This window comes from Microchirus variegatus (assembly GCF_963457635.1).
Source record: "Microchirus variegatus genome assembly, chromosome: 2".
NCBI classification, from domain to species: domain Eukaryota; kingdom Metazoa; phylum Chordata; class Actinopteri; order Pleuronectiformes; family Soleidae; genus Microchirus; species Microchirus variegatus.
Genome location: NC_139803.1, coordinates 33774916 through 33794504, shown reverse-complemented (window position 1 = coordinate 33794504; position 19589 = coordinate 33774916). Strand labels below are relative to the sequence as shown.

The following is a 19589-nucleotide window of genomic DNA, read 5'->3' as shown; positions in this document are numbered from 1 at the left end:
TTAATACACTGAACCTCTGTGGCTCCCTCTTAACAGTTTGCTGACTTCAATTTGTGCGTAAAATACCAAACTTTACAAATTGTAACCGTCAGTGCTATCGCTTCAAAGGAGGGGGGGGGGGGGGGGCGGAGACAGACGTGTGATATGTTTCTGGGGGGGTGGGGGGGTGGGCGAGGAAACAAACGCTGCTTGCATAGCATGAGGTATAGCAGCGCCACAATATTTTTTCGGCACATTTAAAAATAAATTTACAAAAAAAAACAAGAATGAGGCACTGATATTAACTGACGATTATTAATCGTGCCCCCCCCCCCCCCCCCCCGCCTCAAAAAAGTACTGAAATTAAGCAAAACATATAACTTATACTCTCTAATCGACACCGTTGTCTGTTAAGAGCTATGGCTTTTTTTGAATTCCTCTTTTGGGCCTCTGATATAAGAACATTGACATTTTTCAAGTCCATATTCACGACATATTTACACATGTAAACCACTTTTCCTGATGGATCCAAATGTTGTCCTCCACACGACGACAATGACGACGACTTCAGATTTCAGTGAGCGTGAGTTTGTACATGCCGCCCAACTCCTCCATGGTGATCTGGAAGGTGTCCTCGTTGGAGTAGTGTTTGATGATGTTGTCGTCCATGTGGACCAGAATACTGATGGAAGACAGGTACGAGCGTTAGTGTCAGCTTAACTTCAATGCATGCACAGTAAATCCGCTGAGCTGTTTGGTTTAAATATCAAAATTAAGTTGAAGTTTGCTCATCAATCTGCATCCCAAGTTATATGTTTTAGTAACAAACGAGTAATAGACGACAGATGTCTCACTCACTACAGGAATATTGTTGATATTTAAGTCGATAGTGTGTTTCTACTCTCTGTGTTTTAGGTGTTTCCCTACTCCAACACACCTGATTCAAATAAATGGCTTGTTATCAGGCTTCAGCAGAGCTTACTGAGGAGCTGACCATTTGAATCTGGTGTGTTTGAGCAGGGAAAACAGGAAATATGGAGATTAAACTCGAAATTTCTAGAATAAATTTGGAATATAGATTAATGTCGACATTTCAAAACATTGTGGTCACACTTTAGATTAGGAAACACATATTCACCATTAACTAGGTGCTTACTAATATATTTAAGTAGCATACTAGCCCTTTATTAGTAATCATTAAGCACATAATAACACCTTATTCTACCTCTACTACGACACAAATTAACATAAATTTTTCCTTAAAAGGTGTTAACACGTGCTTAATATTTACTAATATAGACTTATAAGCACCTAGTTAAAGCTGAATATGTGCTCCCTAATCTAAAGTGTTGGAATATAGATTAATGTCGACAAATCGAGATTAAACAACACATTTCTAGAATAAAGTTGGACTTTCGATTGTCGACATGTCGAAATTAAACACAATTTTGAGAATAAAGTTGGAATATCTTGTCAAGATTTAAGTCCTAGTTATGTCCTATGTCAGCTGAGATTGGCACAGCACCCCCCCCCCCCCGTGCGCGCGACCCCCCTGTGGAGGATAAAGTGGTAATAACAGCGGTGATAAAATCAATGGATGTCGACAACTGAAAGATTCAATCTGATTCAATTCTGAGAATTAGAGTTGGAATATCACATTTTTAGTCGACTTTAAAGTCGTCATGGCAAAAAAACACAACATTTTTCTTCATGCGTGGCCCTGATACACTGTCGTAACAAAGACCTGAGGTAAAGATGAAAGAAATCACATTAAATAACACAATAAAATAAGAAATACTAACCCTTTCTTGCACTTCTTGTACACTTTTCCAACTTTCTCCAAAGGTAGCTCATATTTCTCTGAAATCTGTTGTAGAAAAATACAAATTAGTTCTCCTTTCCACCCTCTCTCTCTTGACTCAATCGAACCGTATGTCCATTTTTATTGCCCCCCCCCCACACACACACACACACACACACACACACACACACACACACACACACACTGTATGACCGGCAAACATTAACAGCACCAACAAAATAACTCACAGCTTCCATCAGGCCTTTGAGCGTGGGATTCTTCAGCATGAGGGCGTCAAACACTTCCTCTGTCTCCTTGCGCACATACAGCAGCACTGTGTGGTAAACAGAGAAGAAGACCGAGTCAGACGGGGGTCCAAAACAAAGCACAAACATTCACCGATTGAACATAAACCAAAAACAAACCTCAGGGGGGAAAAGTCACGAGTTGACATTCAGCGAGTCAGGCTGAAGAGAGACGGCCTAATCTGCTGCTTTGATATGATATTTTATGTGGGTTTGTGTGACTTTACTGCGTCAGAGTAAAAGCACATGTACACATTTTATGGCTTTATTTGCTCTGATGGTCGAGCGGGAGGGTGGTTATAAAAAGAGACTACGTTAGCAGAACCACTCATTCATTCACTACAGCCAACCTTCTCAAAATAGATCCAACTCTCACTGGATTTGCCGCCCGTATTGTTTTCCAACCTTTTTTTATACAGGATTTTGTGATATTTGTGGTCTCAACATGAGACTGAGACGTCCTCTAGGTTTCTCTGCCAGATTCTCTCACAAATACACTATTTATGTGCACATTAGTTTAATTCACTTCCATATAAGGACAAGTAAGAAACAAGTGACTAGTGTCGGTGTAATCTATAATGAGTTGGTGTAATCTATAAATAAGAACTTTGTGTGTGTTTGATGTCAATTGCCTGTTTCCCAGTGTATAACTTCAGCTTTTTGGGTTTCATGACACTATACACGAGTGTATTAAGGCCTGAAGAAACTTTTTTTTAATGCCACTACAAGGTTAATCTCGACATGATGACTTTAAACTCGGAATTTTGAGAATAAACTTGGAATATCATGTCGAGATTAATGTCGACATGTCGAGAATAAAGTTGGAATAAAGATTAAAGTCGACATGTCCAGAATAAAGTTGGAATATAGATTAATGTCGACATGTCGCAATTAACCTCAAGATTTCCAGAATAAATTTGGAATCACATGTCAAAATTGAACTGAAAAATCTAAATCTACATGTCCAAATTAAGATAAAAATTTCCGGAACAAAGTTGGATTATCATGTCGAGATTAAAGTCAAAATTTCCAGAATAAATTTGGATTATCATGTCAAGATTAAACTCAAAATTTCCAGAATAAATTTGGATTATCATGTCGAGATTAAATTTACAATTTCCAGAACAAAGTTGGATTATCATGTCAAGATTAAACTCAACATTTCCAGAATAAAGTTGGATTATCATGTCGAGATTAAACTCAAAATTTCCAGAATAAAGTTGGATTATCATGTCGAGATTAAATTTACAATTTCCAGAACAAAGTTGGATTATAATGTCAAGATTAAACTCAAAATTTCCAGAATAAATTTGGATTATCATGTCGAGATTAAACTCAACATTTCCAGAACAAAGTTGGATTAATATGTAGAGATTAAACTCAAAATGTCCAGAATAAAGTTGGATAAAGATTTGACATTTTTAGAATCTGTCAACCGAAAAAAACAACAACATATTTTCTCATCTAAAGACCAATATTTTTGTGCTGTTGAATACACACATACAATATTATTTATTTAGAATCAGTGTGAATTAAGGTGAAGCCATTCAAAAAACTGCCTCCTCTTGTGCCTATAAATAGGAAATGGGCTAAAGGGCACAGGCTTGTTTGCATGTATGTGCCACGTAGTGATCAGCAGTATTTTTGCTTGGTCAGAGGAGGCCTCAGGCGTGTGTGTGTGTGTGTGTGTGTTTTCAAAGACCTGGAATCATCACATGGCCCACAGAGACAGTGTGGTGTGGGGGTTAGGTGCTATCACCTGGCACTTTTTTTAGTGAGGCGGGACCATGTAGTGGAAAAACAGTATTTCAAGGCAAAGGAGTACATCATTCAAAACCTCCTGATCAGCATGTAAACAGTCACAGCACCAACACAAGTACCTTTTTTGGGCTCCTCCACTCTCGCCATCTTGTTTGGAGGCGAAGTGAACTCTTCGTCACTGAAGGGTAACCTCTTCATCCCAGAGCTACACACACACACACACACGCACACACACACATTAGTTACATGTCCTTTGTGACCTGCAAACAGGCTATAAAAGACAAGCAAGCACACATACACAGGCATTTCCTAGAAACAACTTCCCCTGTGGCCTTCCTGACTGCTGGGTCTCTGATCTGTACAGAATGCACGCTGACACAAACTCTGTCCCTGGTTCTGATATAGAGGTTTTCTATATAATGGGAAGCTGCCAGGCATGGGACCATATAAAATGATGCTGACCAATGTTTGCGATGATTGAAATAATATGCTTTAATGAGTAATCTTTTGCCATTTTTTAATTTACTTTTTTAAACTTACTTGACATGACAAGTCAAGACAGTTTTGATGATAGCATGAGTTATATTATCATTATGACTAGGTGTGGGAATCGGTATCGGTCTAAATCAATGGATCAGATATCGGACAGATAAAAATGTAAAATCCAATACAATCCAAAAATCCTATATGACACATTTTTCACATGGCACAGACTGCAAAAAAATGTAAATAAATATCAGCAAAAGCATTTAAGCTGAATCATATTTGGGCTGTTTTTTTCTTATTCTTTTTGGGGAGAACAATATTTGTGACACAGTCTTTAAAAATGACTTGGCACAAATGTGTTGCTAACAGCTTCATACGTTCATTAAGTATCTGAATAATAGCTGTATCGGTAGATACTCGAGTGTTTGATATCAGTATCGGACACAGAAAAGTGGTATAGGGACATGCCTTATTAGGATACATTTTAAATTTAGGGTAATATAAGTCACAATGACTGTATGTTGGTGAGTTTGACACCGTTTTCTAGTAACTTGAAATTTGAATTTTTTTTCTCCATTCACAATTATCGCGATAAAAGAAATTCACCACGATTGACTTATTGTGAAAAGGTGTTTTTGGGCTGCCGGTGAAAACATTCATTATTGCACCATGCGTGTATTTGCAGTCATCTGGTGCCGGCTGGTTTCAGCCCTTTTCTTTATCTGTTTGCACATTTCAGGCGGACATTGCACAGACTTTGTACCCAGGAGCTGGCAGTGTAAAGTCTGTCTAATGTCTAGTTCCGCTGAATCAGACACATACTGTGGGTGTGACGTGTAGAAACGTTCAGGGATGGCGAAGCATGTGTGAAAGCAGAAAATGGAGAAACTCGTGAGATCACAAACTCAAACCTATAAGGCATCCCAGTATTGTGCTCCTTCAGACAGATCTACAGAACAAACACTCAAACTCCTAAATCTGGCTTCTCTGGATTATTCTAAATTCATTCTGAAGGATTTAGACTCTAAATCATTGTTCTGTCACTGCTGTTTAAGGCTCTCTCACGTCTGTTATTGTCATTTGGATGAGTTTGTTTTTGTTGACGTGTGTGTGTTTGTTGATGCTGAAGCCAGGACGCCCTTGGAAAAGAGATTAGCAATCTCAATGGGATTATCCTGGTAAAAAAAATAAAGGTGAAATGAAATAAAAGAAATGAAAATGGAACTCACTTGTCCTCTGTGTCTTCTGCTGCAAAAGGCTGCTAGACAAAGAAGAGGCAGAATGTCAGATAAAGGTAAACAACGCAAGCAAATACAACATTTAAGTCGATAAAAATGCACTTCAGCATGATTTTAATCTGCACCACAGCATTATAGTGCAGGTCTGTGCCGCGATATACGACCGCTGCACTTCAAACACGTTATGTCGCGCATCAACGAGTTCAAAGGCAAAGTCAAACAGCCACAATCCAAGAGGTTTCCAGTGTCGATCGATTTATTCTTCCTTCATTACTGAGAACAGAGTCTGGTCGACACACACACACAGACACACAGTGCAGTATATATGTGGAACAAAGGCATGCATATTTAAATATGAAGAACTGATGATCAAAGAACAGGTCACAGACACTATAATTCAACAAAAATATAAGACACCCCATTTCAGTAGTCTTGAATCTTGAGGCATTTTTTAACTCTCAGAAAAATTTAGTTTTTCCTGGAAAGCTGCTGTTTTTTTAAACATTTGGAGCCCTTTGTCCTGCAGCTGTATCGATTGCAGGCATCGTCACTGTTAATAGAAATCTATTTTGGGAGGGATCGTGGTAAACTCTGGAGTTTATCAGAAACTGATAGCATGGCCGTGAACAGTTCAGAGGGGTTCAATGTCACCGGCGGAACCAAAAATAACCCCCCTGTCTGTCTGTTTGCCGCTCGGCCTTCGCTGTGAGGAAAGCAAATCTGCACCGAGGAGGAAGAAGAAGAAGAAGAGGAGGAGGAGGAGGAGGAGGAGGAGGAGGAGGAGGAAGACGACAACACTTTTTCTGAGGTGCTCAGCTGCGTGTTGCTCATGTTTTAACCAGCAGGGGGGGCTCTTAATTCACAAATAGTGGAATTTCTCAGTGAAATTTCTCGTCATCCTTTTTTATGTGAATTACCACGTTTCCCCTCAAAAGAACAAAATGTTTGCAGGCCAGGTGGATCTCTGGAAGTGTCATGTGACTCGTCCAGCCAGTCACAGATAAGAATATGCCTCATATAGTATCCACACATGCAGTTGTACGACCCTATTTCTTCTGTATGTGTGTGCGAAATGATTTAAAAGTCATCCAAATGTGAAGACGCCCCAAGCTAATACATGCCAGGTGATAATGGAGGCCTTCACATTCACACAGAAAGGATGTTCTAATAACCTAATCTGGCTGTTTGGCCCAAGATGGCGGCCTCTATAAGGCAAGACCCTCGTCTAAAGTACATATAACGGCTTATTCAAGTACTACCAAAAAAACACAACTACTTTTACCCTTGGTGAATTGCCATGGGAATAATACACAACTCCTAATATGGACATCCTGGAGGTTTGTGTTTATAGGTCACATAGTCCGGCTTTAAAAAAATGTTTTTTTTTGTTTACACAAATATTTTTTTTGTTTTGTTGAAATTTTCTTGGATTATTGAACATTTTTTGACAATTCTACATCCTGATTATAATGATGGTCAAAAGACAGTGTAGTCACTCTCTGCCTCCTAAATGTCACTCACTGGACCTTTAAAGTGTTTCTAAGTGTGGAATACTCCACTTTGTTTTGAGTCACTGCTGGTGAATGATTCATTTTGTGAGTAAGCAGCCTGAAATACAGCCCTGAGCGCGTTGTACTTTCTATCACAGCTCTCCAAACCAGAACTCGCCGTACGTGCCAAGTAACAGGCAAAGCAGGTCACCTCGACCCAGGCTGGCAGAAGAGTGGGTGGAGGCGTAAGTAAGAGACAAACTGTTTATGGAGCGCAGAAAGATGCTACGAGAGGGCGCCAAGCGGCGACGTAGCAGCACAACAAGAAAACAAGTCCATTCCCAGAAGCAGCGTACAAGACTTTGGCACCGTGTGGGAGTGTGTGTTATTTAGTGCAGGGTTTCTCAATCCTGGCTCTGGGACCCCACTGTCCTGCATGTTTTAGATGTTACCCCTTGCTCCAACACACCTCACATCAGTTTTCTGCAGAGCTTGTTGATGAGTCATTTGAATCAGGTGTGTGTGTGTTTGTGTGTGTGCGTGTGTGCGTGTGTGTATGTGTGTGTGTGTGTGTGTGTGTGTGTGTGTGTGTGTGTGTGTGTGTGTGCGTGTGTGCGTGTGTGCGTGTGTGTGTGCGTGTGAGACAAGCACTCACATGGCGCTGCAAGGTGGAGAAGTGAATGTCGGGAATGAAAAGCACCGGCTGAGTCTCAAGGTCGGTCATCATCTTGAAGATGGTCACGTCATTGCGTTTCTGGAGAATGGGAACTTTGACGTCGACAACTATGGGGAAAAGCAAACCAAGAATGAGTTTAACTGCTACCAGTGTTCTTTTTATCACACTGATAATGTTTTTATCTGGTACATTATTGCCCTCTTTGATAAGGGGTATTTCATTTCATTTTTATTATGTAATCATATTTCTTCTGTAATATTTACTCCCTTCTTGTAACTGTAAATCTCTTAATCTGGCATGGATGCAACTGTGACCACATGATTTCCACCAGAATTTAATAAAGTATTGTGATTCCGATTCTTCACCCCCGTTAACCCTTAGTGCACCCTTGGTTAATTGTCAGAAAAAGATTTTAATCTCATAATTCTGACTTGTTCTTTAATCTCACAATTCTTGTTTTTTTTCTTTTATCTCATAATTCTGATTTTCTTAAGATAGTGACTCAAGATTAAGAGTCATTAGATTGAAGTCAGAATTCTAACTTTAATCTCAGAATAATTCTGACCTGAATCTCACAAGTCTGACTTTAATATCAGTATTCTGACTTTAAACTCAGAAGTCTGACTTTTTTCTTAAATTCTGACTTTAATCTCATAATAAGTATGACCTTAATCTCACAAATCTGACTTTAATATCTGAATTCTGACTTGTTCTTTAATCTCAGAATTTTGACTTTAATATCAGAATTCTGACTTTAATCTCAGAAGTCTGACCTTTTTCTCAGAATTCCAACTTTAATCTCAGAATTCTGACTTTTTTAAGATTAAGAGTCATCAGATTAGAATTCATTCATTTTTTTAAAATGTGGCCCTAACACTCTTAGTTAAGTCACTACTAGTTAAGTAGTAGTATAATATAGTAATACTAATAGGAGTCACCATTAGTAGTTAATCACTTTTTCATAATATGACACACTTAATAATAAAACAGTGACTCACAGTTCATGCCGGGGTTGAGCTCAGACACCTTCCCTTTCCGGCGGGACTGCTTCCTCTCCTCGTCGCGGATCTTCCTCTCTGCTCCCTTGTCACAGAACACTTTAATCTGGCAGTAGGCGCGGTGTATGGGCTTGTTGCTGCGGTTGTTGTAGCTGTAGGTGTCGATCTGCAGGTTGAGCGGGAGACCCTTCACCCCCTTCTGGGACGAGAAGTCCGTGCTCAGACAGTTGACGGAGATGAAGATCTGTGTGTGTGTTTGTGTGTGTGTGTGTGTGAGAGAGAGAGAGAGAGAGGACAGGGAGGACAAATAAGACAAATAAGTCAAATAAGTCTATTTAAGTGACCCATCTTCTTCTCTCACAGGTTGACATTTGTGTAAGAGACTTTCCTGCAGTAGAGGCCTTAAGGTTATTCGCTGTACTGTGCTGCCCTCCACTGGTCATTCACAGTCATTACATGCTTTCTTTTTGTTTGTTCAAGTTCTAATCATTTTTCATTTGTTTTGACTTTTTGCTTTTTAAAATGAGTTAGTCTTGATTAGTCTTATTTTTTGTTGCTTAGTTTTTTTGTAATATGGAGTATTTGCCAGGTGCAAGATGCAAAAAGGTGATAAGTATCTGTTAATTATAATAACCACGTATGCAAGGAAGCATTTGTAGTTGATTAAGTAAAGTTAGGTCAACTTTTACTTTTTAGGAGTTACAGTGGTGTCAGATTCACTTTCACCCATCGCTGCTCATGTAAGGATCAGTGCCACTAGATAAAGATAAAGAGATAAGATACGTCGTGTATGCAGAGGTTGTTTTAGTAATCCATTTCTCTGGTACTTATATAGCAAACAGGTTACTACCATTATGTCAACAAATAGTGTTTGAAACACCCACTGGAGACGACCTGAGGGCTGAGGAGCAGATATCACCGATACACTTATACAAAGGTTAAATAAAACAGTTTTGTTTTTAAATTGTTGTGTTATGAAAAATGTAAATGTGATACATAATATAGTAAAAATGTAAGCTTTAATGCCTATGATACATCTTGAGTTAAAATAAAGAATCAGAAGCCCAGAATATGGGCGTCACAAATAACATTTCATTGATTAAATCTGAGAAAAATGCCCTGTTGAGTTAATTTGCGGTAACAGCTTAACAAAATAAATTAATACATAGATTTTAGGAGATGAACTGTAGTTTTACTTGTTGCATTTATTCTGTATTGTTCCTCATAAACTCATCTGTTCCTTTTACACGATTAGCTGCGTGTTTTCTGTACAAAATGTGTTGCCGTGCTGTGATGTGTCAGGACAGTTTAAACTAATTAAAAATAATGCAAACCCAGTCACGTGTTTGTTTGTTTTTCGTTTTAGGATGATTCCAATGAATTGCCCCAGAGTATGTAAATAAAAAAGGTGGGGCTGCCCTTTGCAAATACACTGCAATTACATATATAATGAAGGACAATCACCCCAAGGCACACACACACACACACACACACACACACACACACACACACACACACACACACACACACACACACACTGGTTTCCATGACTGCATTGACTTACATTCATTTCCTGTAGACTTACTTTAACCCTAAAACATGTTAATGTTGTGCCTTATGAGGACCAGGTTTTGGTCAACATGGTGACCACTGGTCTAGACAAGTGTTTATACCACAGTGAGTGTATATACACACACACACGCGCGCCTTCACCTGCCACCGTACACCACACTAATGAGACGCTAAAACAACCTGGTGGGTGGTACTTCCAAAAACACACACACCATGAAGTCAAAAACACACAAGGATGAACATCCTATGGACACAGGCCTCGAGTCATGAGACAGTTGGGCCCACATCCTGTTTTTGTGTGTGTGTGTGTGTGTAGCCTACACAGAGACATCACAGTGCAAAGTGACTCACGTTGTCTCTTTGTCTGTTAATTAAGTTGTCAGTCGTCTTCGTCGTCAGTTTTCGCGGCGGTTGGTGAGAAACCGTGCCACACAGAGAGGGAAAATATCAACAATAGACGAAAGTGTGGAGGAAAAAGCTCCGCCTCCTTTCTGTCTGTCACCTGTCGGACAGGAATTTATTTGTCAACTGACCAATCCGGTCTTTGTCCACCCCCCCGCTGAGTTTCCTCATTCCTGCGCCCTTTGACGCTCCTGCCTGTCGTGTAGACATTCCTCAACGTGAAGCATCACAATAGAGGTGACAGGCAGGTTGGACCAGTCACACACACACTCACACACACATGCTCTCTCGCTTCTATTTATGTCCATGTTTACTTTTACCCTGAAATTCACGGGAATCCCAGTGATTTTTAAGCGAATTATGATCACAGATGAAGTCGTGTCCACAGACAAAACCTAAACTTAATCTCCATGTCGAAAACTGAACAGGAAATGGTCAAGATGAGCTCCAGACAGAGGAGACAGTCTAAGACTGTGGGCCATAACCAACTTCCTCAGTCACTTTGAGATGTTTGTGAGTCATATTTGACATTTAATTACAAAGAGAAACAAATGCTAAGTGTGCACCTTTTTGATTTCATGCACTTTGAGTTGCATGTGCAAGTGCGTGTGGCTTTAAGTGTCTTACCTTGGCTTCTTCGTTCGTGTCCCAGGTGAAGGAGATGGCGTTGTAAGAAATCTCCTCGATGTTGCCAATTGTGTTGAAGCTCTCCTTGTAATCAGCTGTGACCAAAAGAAACAAAACGCTGGGAGTTCAGTGATAACATTGGTAATGATCAAAATCGTTGTTTTACACCAGTATGTAGAAGCTCTTTAACCGTGAGATTATATTTTTAATGCTAAAATGCAATTATTATTATCCATGACTTTTCAAATGCACTCTTTCACAAAGAAACAAGAAATAGTCAAGCATATTATTATTTCTTGATTAAGACTTGCAGTTACTTGCATTCCTGGACAGAACAATTCATTTTGTTACGCTTGATTAATTTCTGACTCAAATTTGGGTATAAAAAGGTGAGAAGTTTGTTATTTGCCAAATAAGGCTTTAGGTGGTCAAATAAATGTGATAAGCTCCGTGTGTATCATGTTATATGTCAATGTTATAAACATCTATTTCAATAAATGGAATGAAATACATCTTTAAAAAGGCAGAAAAGTTAATTATTACTGTTACTGTGTGACACCGTATACAGCCTGGATTTCAGATCTCAGACGTCTTGTATTTCTATGCATTCTTCTCTATTCTATTTTTATTTTTCATTTCCTGGACAATGAGTCTGTCAAAAAAAAAGAAAGTCTTTGCAGTTTCTTTGACGTAATTGAGCGTTTAACCCTTTAAGCCCTTAGCCTATTTTGTAGGTCTCTGCATACTCATAATGAATGAAATGAGTATATATCTGTAACTACAAGGTCTCTTTAAATACTTTGGGTGTCATAATAAAGGAAACACTTGTGAGAATCAGACTCATATATTTCCCATTCCAAAAGTAACGAACACAAGGTGGCTGTGACTGAGCTGTAACCCAGTATAAGCCTGTATCTCCTGCATTGGATTGATCAATTTCGCCTCATTTGATTCATTAGAGCCAATAGAATGAGATTGACAGCACTGTCAGCCAATCAGAAAATAGAAATGAAAAAACAACAAGAACGGCAGCATCTCTTACCGATGTCAAGACACCTCTGTTTGGCAGTGTGCTGCCTGGAGTGCCAGTACTTCCAGTGTTTCAGCTGGTCATCTCTGCACTTCTCCTCTCCAAACACCACCATGACGACACTCTGGAAGAACATCGACGTGTTATGATGTATATGACGTCCATGCTCACTTCCCACTAATCCCGATTTGTTACTTGTTTTTTTGGGGGGTTTATTGTTTTATTTTTCTTCTCACCCTGACTTTGGTGATGGGCTGCTGCAGGCCTTTGGTGTCGATCTCTCGGAGCGTGATGGGGTAAAACTGGCCTTTGTTGAGATACGTCATCGTGCCGTCGCCCGTCTTCTGACGCAGAGACTTGGACGCCTCCAGAGTGTACTCAAAGTTATTCCTGAAAGCAAAGAAACAGGGGGAGGCATCAAGTACCGCTTCACAAATAATATGTTTTGAGCTAAAAAGGAATCTTTAGCTTTGTGTAAAAGATGACATTTAATTCAGGTTGTATCGCCCTATGTCAGCTGAGATTGGCACAGCAACCCCCCCCCCCCCCTCTGCCAAATTGACTCAGAGATGGGCCAGGTAACGCCCATGTGTGTAGACTCTCGTCTTTCACACAGAGGGGAGGCTGGTGTTTCCCCCAGTGACAGCGATGAATGAGGCCATTCTTGCGGCGCTGTGTCAAAAGCTGAATGGTGGTGTGGCGGTGGAAGTTGAGCGGTGGGCCCGGCGGCAGCGCGACTTACCCCGGCATGGTGTTAAAGTGACTGTAGTCGTCGGGCGTCATACGTAACTGGAGATCTCCTGGGAAAGAGAACACCTGAGGCGCACAAAGAAAAACACAACAAGTGTGAAGTCAGGAGGATACGAAACAACTCACTTTGCTTTGATTTTAAATGACACAGTTTTTGCTCTAATGCCACTCAGGGATTTTCCTATTTCTTCCACCACTCACCACAGTTTAAGTAGTATTAATTTACCCTCCATCTTAATTTCTTTAGTTAGTTGCTAACCCCCCCTCCTCTTGTACTGGGGTTTTTATAAGAACGAGAAAAAGAGCTTTGGCTATTGTAAGAGAAAAGTACAGCACTTTATTGTGTCGGTGAGACAATGACATAATAACACACTAGCCACTGTTTTGGCATGTTCAAATAAAACCAAGGAAGACTGAGCCCACCACTGGCTCCATGGGATCAGGTGAAAGTCCTATTGTCTAATGGGAAAGTTCTGAGAGAGGAAAGTGGAGGAGAGGAGGGGGGAGGCGGCTGGGAGAGCGGTGGTGGGGTTTTAGGCGGACGGGAATCGAAACACTCACCTCCTGGGAACCGTCCTTGTAACTCTCGGAGAAGGTGGAGTCGGGCGGAGTGCGGGAGTGAGTGCTGGGGCTGAAATGGACCGTGTTGTGGGTGAGCTGGCGGTCAAAGACGCTCACGTGGCCATCGGTTTCGGCGCAGTTGTTTGGCACGGTCACCGAGAAGCCGTGGGTGGGCACCTCCGTCTTGACGGGCGGGTAGTTTGGCACTGCAGCAATGGAAACTGTGACTGTCGTGTCTGAATAAAACAAAATCAGCAAGACTGACAGTCACGCTTTCTGCTTTTAAGAAGCTTACTGTCCGTTACTGTGTGTTGCAGAGCGAGGACTGACCTGGTGAAGGGAACTGGGTCCTCTTGTCCTGGGCCAGCTGAAGAATATTGAAGGGCCCCTTCAGAACCTGGATCCGGCTCTCCATACCAGCTTCCTGGAGTGGGGCTATGGAGTGTCCAGCCTGGATGTGGTGCCTGCCAAAGAAAATTCATTAATTAGTTAGTTTATTTTGGTACTCACATTTGTGTTGACGCATATTCTTATAAATTAAATAGCAGCACTCTGCGCATGAAGAAATAGACCTAAAAATGTGTACGCTGAGGTAGTGTACTTAATGCTTCTATCAAGTATCAATTTTGTTACCTGTCAAACATGTATTGGAATTTGTATAAGCATATTTTGTTGAAGCCAAAACCACCAGACATAAGAATTCAAGCCATTCCAGCCATGTAAAAATATGAAATGCACTACTCAGACTGGTAAATCCACTATAGATAGATAGATAGAAAGATAGCTAGCTAGCTAGAAAGATAGATAGCTAGAAAGATAGCTAGCTAGATATATAGCTAGAAAGACAGCTAGCTAGCTAGATAGATAGATAGTTTTATTTCAAACACATTTCCATTTACAATGACAACACATTTCCATTTACATCCTGTCACATGTTTGAAAAGGAGTAGGCAGAAGTATAACCTGATATGTACTTACCCCCATTAATTCCTATTACACACAACTCAATTTATACACTACTTTTTATCCCATCGTCAAATATTTACATAATTACAGCCCACACCACAAAGTTGCCAGACACCCGTGTAAACCCGTAAAATCACATAGAGCTTCATAGCTGCATCAAATAACCATACATAAATAATAGGTTTTTTTTGCAAATTGCAACCAACAAGAGTGCAGTAAATCAACCATAGGCTACACAAATTGCTAAATGAACCTCTGGCATCCTAGCGCCAGTCCCAGATGAGTAATAATGCCAGCTGCACTTAAAGGTGCACTTTTAGGCCTAATAATTTCATTATTTACATCACAAATGACCTGCATGAGTACTACAAAAACTTGACAAATGTGAACAAAAGCAGCCCAAATTTTATTCACTTGCCCAATGTATTTTTTCCCCGTCTAACAAAAGTAGCCCAACTGGGCAACAAACACACCTGATTCAAATGGTCAGCTCGTCAGTAAGCTCTGCTGAAGTAGCTTTATACTGGTCATTATCATTAAGAATTATTAACTTGTGTGTTTTTTTCCTCTGTATATAAACTTTAAAGGGCTGTTTCACACATGTATTCCCAATTGGTCAAGTGAAGAATAAACTTATCATCATTATGATGCTGCTGTGTTTGTTTTATTCACGTTCTATTACAGAGTTGGATTAAATTTGACCTGTTATTTTTTGTATTCATTTTCTTTTTGCAGATCCTTTCTGTTATAATTGACAGAAACAGAGCAGAACTTCCTCTGTTGTTTCGACAACGTGACATCTATCTCAGATCCACTATCTGGTGATCACCTGACGTTATATGTGCGTATGTTTTTAATAAATAATAGCCTTGTCTCTTGCATTCATCTCCGATATTCATGCAAATCCACACCACAAAAAAAAAAATGCTGAGAATGTTTAAGAGCTTCAATCGCTCCATTCCCTTCACGCCGTGCTTCACTTCTGCTGCTTTTATTTTCCAAAAGGGTGGGGGGGCTTCTGATCGCTCACCTTTTGTTGGGATCCACATCTGAGACCAGTGCGTCTGGCTTGTTCTGCGCTATTGTTCTCTTTTCCCTGGGCACCTGTATGGGAAGAGCAAACACAGCCGCTCAGCATCTGACCACATCACATCCAACAAACTCGGGTCATCCTCGATGTCTATGCGGGGCCTCGAGATCAGTTACATGTCACACACGGTGCCTCACAGGTGTCGTCTGCGTCAATGGCGGTCGTATAAGTGAAAGCGTGAAAGAATTTGTAACTTATCCCTAATTTAGTTTTTATGATACCTGAAATAGGTTCTCCTACATGTTCTTCTGAAGAAAGATGCTGTTAAATCCTACTCATTGGTCATGTAAGTGACTTTCCGTCTCTGATACCTTGTAGTAGTCGTAGAGGAGGCCGAGAGCTGCGGCGCTGTCCTCGTCTCCGTTGATGCTCATCATGGCCTTGGTGGCGGCCGTCAGTGGGTTCTCCAGGAACGATTTCCAGGCTTCGTCCTCCGTGGTGTAGGAACGACGCTGCCCGCCATAACCCGGCTCGTTCTGAAGAACCAGGACAGCACGCTTACTGTGTGGAGGGGGAACAGAGAGTTTTACACGTTAGTACATGGATAATCCACGGATTAACCCTTAGAACACAGAGCATTTAGGCTGATTTTTTACTGTTTCTACTGAGGCTATAAGTGCGTGACCAACACACGAGCAAAAAATACTATTAAAAAAATTCAAATCGGATTTCGGAATTCAAAGTTCACTTGGCTCGTTTTTTATGAAGCAAAATAAAATAAATTTTGTGACTTCTGCACAATTATTGCCAATTTATATCAAATACCAAAAAATCCAATGCCCTTTAACGTCTCGCTAACGACACGTTTACACGCGCGCATTTTGCGTTACCGTAGTTACGCGACAGTTTGGACAGAGTGGGAAGAACACCGGTGCATAGTTCCCATTTTTTGGCCAGTTTTTGCACATTGAGAGACTCAAAAGAATTATGTTTTAAACTGTCCAAATTTCAAATTTAACATGCAAAATCTGTTGTTCTGTGTACAACTGCGGTGTTTAATTTGTTAAAACAATATTTCAACATGCAGTACATTGTAAATAAGTGCCAGATATTGGAAGTTACACAGGAAAAACAGGCAAAAGCACTTACATTTTCTGGTCCTTCTATGGTTAACGTAAGCGCACACAAAAAGTCCAGATGGACATTTTGAGGGTTGGGAGTTAAAGGGATAAAATTAATCATAACTTTGACTCAACAACACGTAAAGAGATGGAACATTTTGTGAAGCCTAAATATGTAACCTACAAACACACCCCCCCAGGATGTCCATATAAGGCTTGTGTTTGTGAGCACTAAGGGCTAAGATGCTGCGTACGTCGTGTCATTTAAAATGGTTTCTCATGTGGGTGTTGCCAACTGACGGGCCGTGGGTAGAGATTGTAGGCCTTCATGGTGCTTTTTCTCAAGCGTTAGAGTAAAAAAACTAACGATTCATGTCCCGAGACTTCCAATCACTGCTTCTCCGTTCGGAAACAGACGAGCAGGTTATAAGGCAGACATCAACCATGACAAGGAGACCAGTTGTTCAGGATTTTCCACACGATTGTGCAATAAATCTCAGTCATCGCACCACGACAGCGACGTCTCGACAGAAAGACGCTCTACAGGCTCGTCCAGTGCGACGACTAGATTTTTTCGCCGCCGCTCATTGGCTCAGACGTTGACCGCAAGTGACGTATGTGACCGCGCGGCATTCCTGCGCTCTGTTTTTGTAAGAGAACCTGTTTGTGAGAAGTTGTTTTTAAGGCACAGTCACGACCTGCATCTCCCTGCACTTCCTCTTCCTCGCCATCTTAAGAAGTCCCTGCTCTGTCACTAGTTTTGTATTTTCGTGCGTTCCGAAGGGAACACTGAGTGACGACGCCGCCTGTTTACAATAAACTAAATGTTTGCTCGGCTCCTGTTTACTTAAAAGGTGTTTGACCTGACGACAAGAACAAAGTAAAGTTCCCAGCGAAGTTTCATCGGCGATAACAACAACAATTCCCTTCCTTTCTTTGTCACGTCACCTTCACTTTAGTCGTCCACCTGCTGAACTTTCTGCCACAACAGTAGTCGCTATGATATAAAGTGTAAATGGACCGGCTCAGTTTCCACGCCGAGTATCTACAACAAATACAGGTTTTCTGTTTTGTTTTTCCTCTGAATGGTCAAGAGCAAAGTGCTCATTAGTAATCCTATATCTAATTGTGCTCATCATACACTGCAATCTGATAAGATCTCCTATTAACTCCTGTAATTACTTTCTTTTAGCTTTTTATATTCTGTCGTTAGTTTTATATCTCAATTTGTTTTGTCCAGAACCCCCCTGGAGGAAGAGATGGCACCTTCCTGGTTATAAATAAAGGATAAATCAATATAAATGTAATTAAAGCACATTAACTTTTTCTCACTCACTTTAATTTTTGTTTTTTTGGTCTGTTTTTTTGCTGTTGTTTGTTGTTTATGACGTTGTTTACACTTAGTATGTATAATTATGTACTTACATATTTATAGTCTGTCAATATAGTTGGTTGTATGCATTTCCCCCCTTTATTATTCTTTATATTCTTGCATGTTTACAGTCTTAGAGCCACTCATCATGACACGTCACTAATTATTTTATATGAGTGTAACGATGCATGCAAAGACGAATGAAACTCTTGAATCTTGTGTCCTCATAACTTTGACAGAAAACCTTTGACTCACGTACAGTAAAGTCCTCATATAGAATAAGATTTTAAAAAAAGAAAAAATTTAAAAATTAAATATTCTGTGCCAAAATTCAGCCACAAATCCCCCACAATGTGTACCTGTAGATACACATTTGACTCATGTAGAGTAAGGACCTCATATAGCCCTGTGCTTGCTTACATTGTCTGTGTTAGTAGTCGGGCCAACGCCTAACAGGTGTACAGTTTCACTCCTCTCAAAAGTCTCCTTGTCATTATTATCCTCCAAAAAAAAAAAAAAAAAAAACACAACACAACACACATATATAGTGTGGTCTAACCATCTCACAATGTGTGAATGATTATATATGATAACTATTCACTGTGTCCAAAAACTATCAGCACAGCAGAGGCAACTTTTTCCTCTTTTTTTCCCTCTTTCTTTTCTTTCTGCCACGTTTATTTCTTGTACAAACATCATTAGGACTAGACACACACAACCGAACAGTTAGAGCTTAAAGCAAAATCAAACACTAAACCGCCCCAGCGTCGTCACGGGACACTTTTCTCTCTCTTTACTTTTTTTTTCTTTTAATTCTAACAGGTGCGTGAGCTGTTTTTGCACGACAGGTGGAGGAGAAAACACCTGTAACAGGCTGCAACACGACAGGTGGAATGAACCATGGGAAAACTGTGAGATAATCTCTCTTCGTTGCTGGCACACACACTTATAATAAGAGTTAAATAATAAATACACTTTTTTTTCCCTGCAGGTCAGAGGTGAACAAACCTGTCAGCTCTTTAAAAAAAATAATAATAATAAATGAATAAGGTGCAAAAATAAAAATAAATCCAGAAAAAGAATATAATAAAAAGCTGATAGTGACAAGCCTGAGTGCCAGGGTATAAATAAAAGTGGAGAGTCAGGACGACTTACTTGTCATGCTCCTGTGACATCTCTCGGTCGGTCGAACTGGACTTTCTAGTTGGTACTGAAAATCCGATCCGTCTTCTTTGCCGTGGAAAAACTCCTCCGCTACCACAGGATGAGGGCAACAAACAACGAGTCCCTCACTGGGAGACAAACGGGTTTTGTCGGCTTTTCTCGCTTTTTGGGCGCAATGCGGAGAAATCGAGGCCGGTTTTACCTGTGACAGGCGCGCGGATTGGATTACAGGTGGACGCGTGGGCGGGGCCCCGCTGTCA

General features: G+C 40.5%; 1 protein-coding gene across 2 annotated transcripts; it reads right to left on the bottom strand.

Annotated features, from left to right (window-relative positions):
• Positions 1 to 351: 351 nt before the first annotated feature.
• On the bottom strand, positions 352 to 19374 carry grhl1 (grainyhead-like transcription factor 1). 2 transcript variants are annotated; one of them, XM_083885853.1, is made up of 16 exons: positions 19321 to 19374; positions 16044 to 16233; positions 15673 to 15746; positions 14007 to 14140; positions 13677 to 13912; positions 13108 to 13181; positions 12602 to 12755; positions 12378 to 12489; positions 11336 to 11430; positions 8735 to 8978; positions 7716 to 7843; positions 5562 to 5593; positions 3966 to 4051; positions 2029 to 2114; positions 1782 to 1846; positions 352 to 661 (listed from the first exon to the last, which is right to left on the bottom strand). In XM_083885853.1, exons 1-16 carry the CDS (start codon positions 19338 to 19340, stop codon positions 547 to 549), a joined length of 1845 nt encoding a protein of 614 aa, XP_083741979.1. In that variant the 5' UTR covers positions 19341 to 19374; the 3' UTR covers positions 352 to 546. The 2 variants fall into 2 exon arrangements, with proteins under 2 accessions (XP_083741979.1, XP_083741980.1); XM_083885854.1 differs by having other exon boundaries at positions 5562 to 5590; positions 19321 to 19355.
• Positions 19375 to 19589: the final 215 nt, after the last annotated feature.

What these genes read in the sequence shown, in the direction of transcription:
- grhl1 (XM_083885853.1), bottom strand. Translation starts at nt 19,340, where the DNA reads ATGTCACAGGAGCATGACAA. An exon ending in ACAGAGGTGTCTTGACATCG is followed by an intron (nt 11,431 to 12,377) that starts GTAAGAGATGCT and finishes TTTTGGTCACAG; the next exon opens with CTGATTACAAGGAGAGCTTC. An exon ending in TCAAAGGCCTGATGGAAGCT is followed by an intron (nt 1,847 to 2,028) that starts GTGAGTTATTTT and finishes TTTCTACAACAG; the next exon opens with ATTTCAGAGAAATATGAGCT.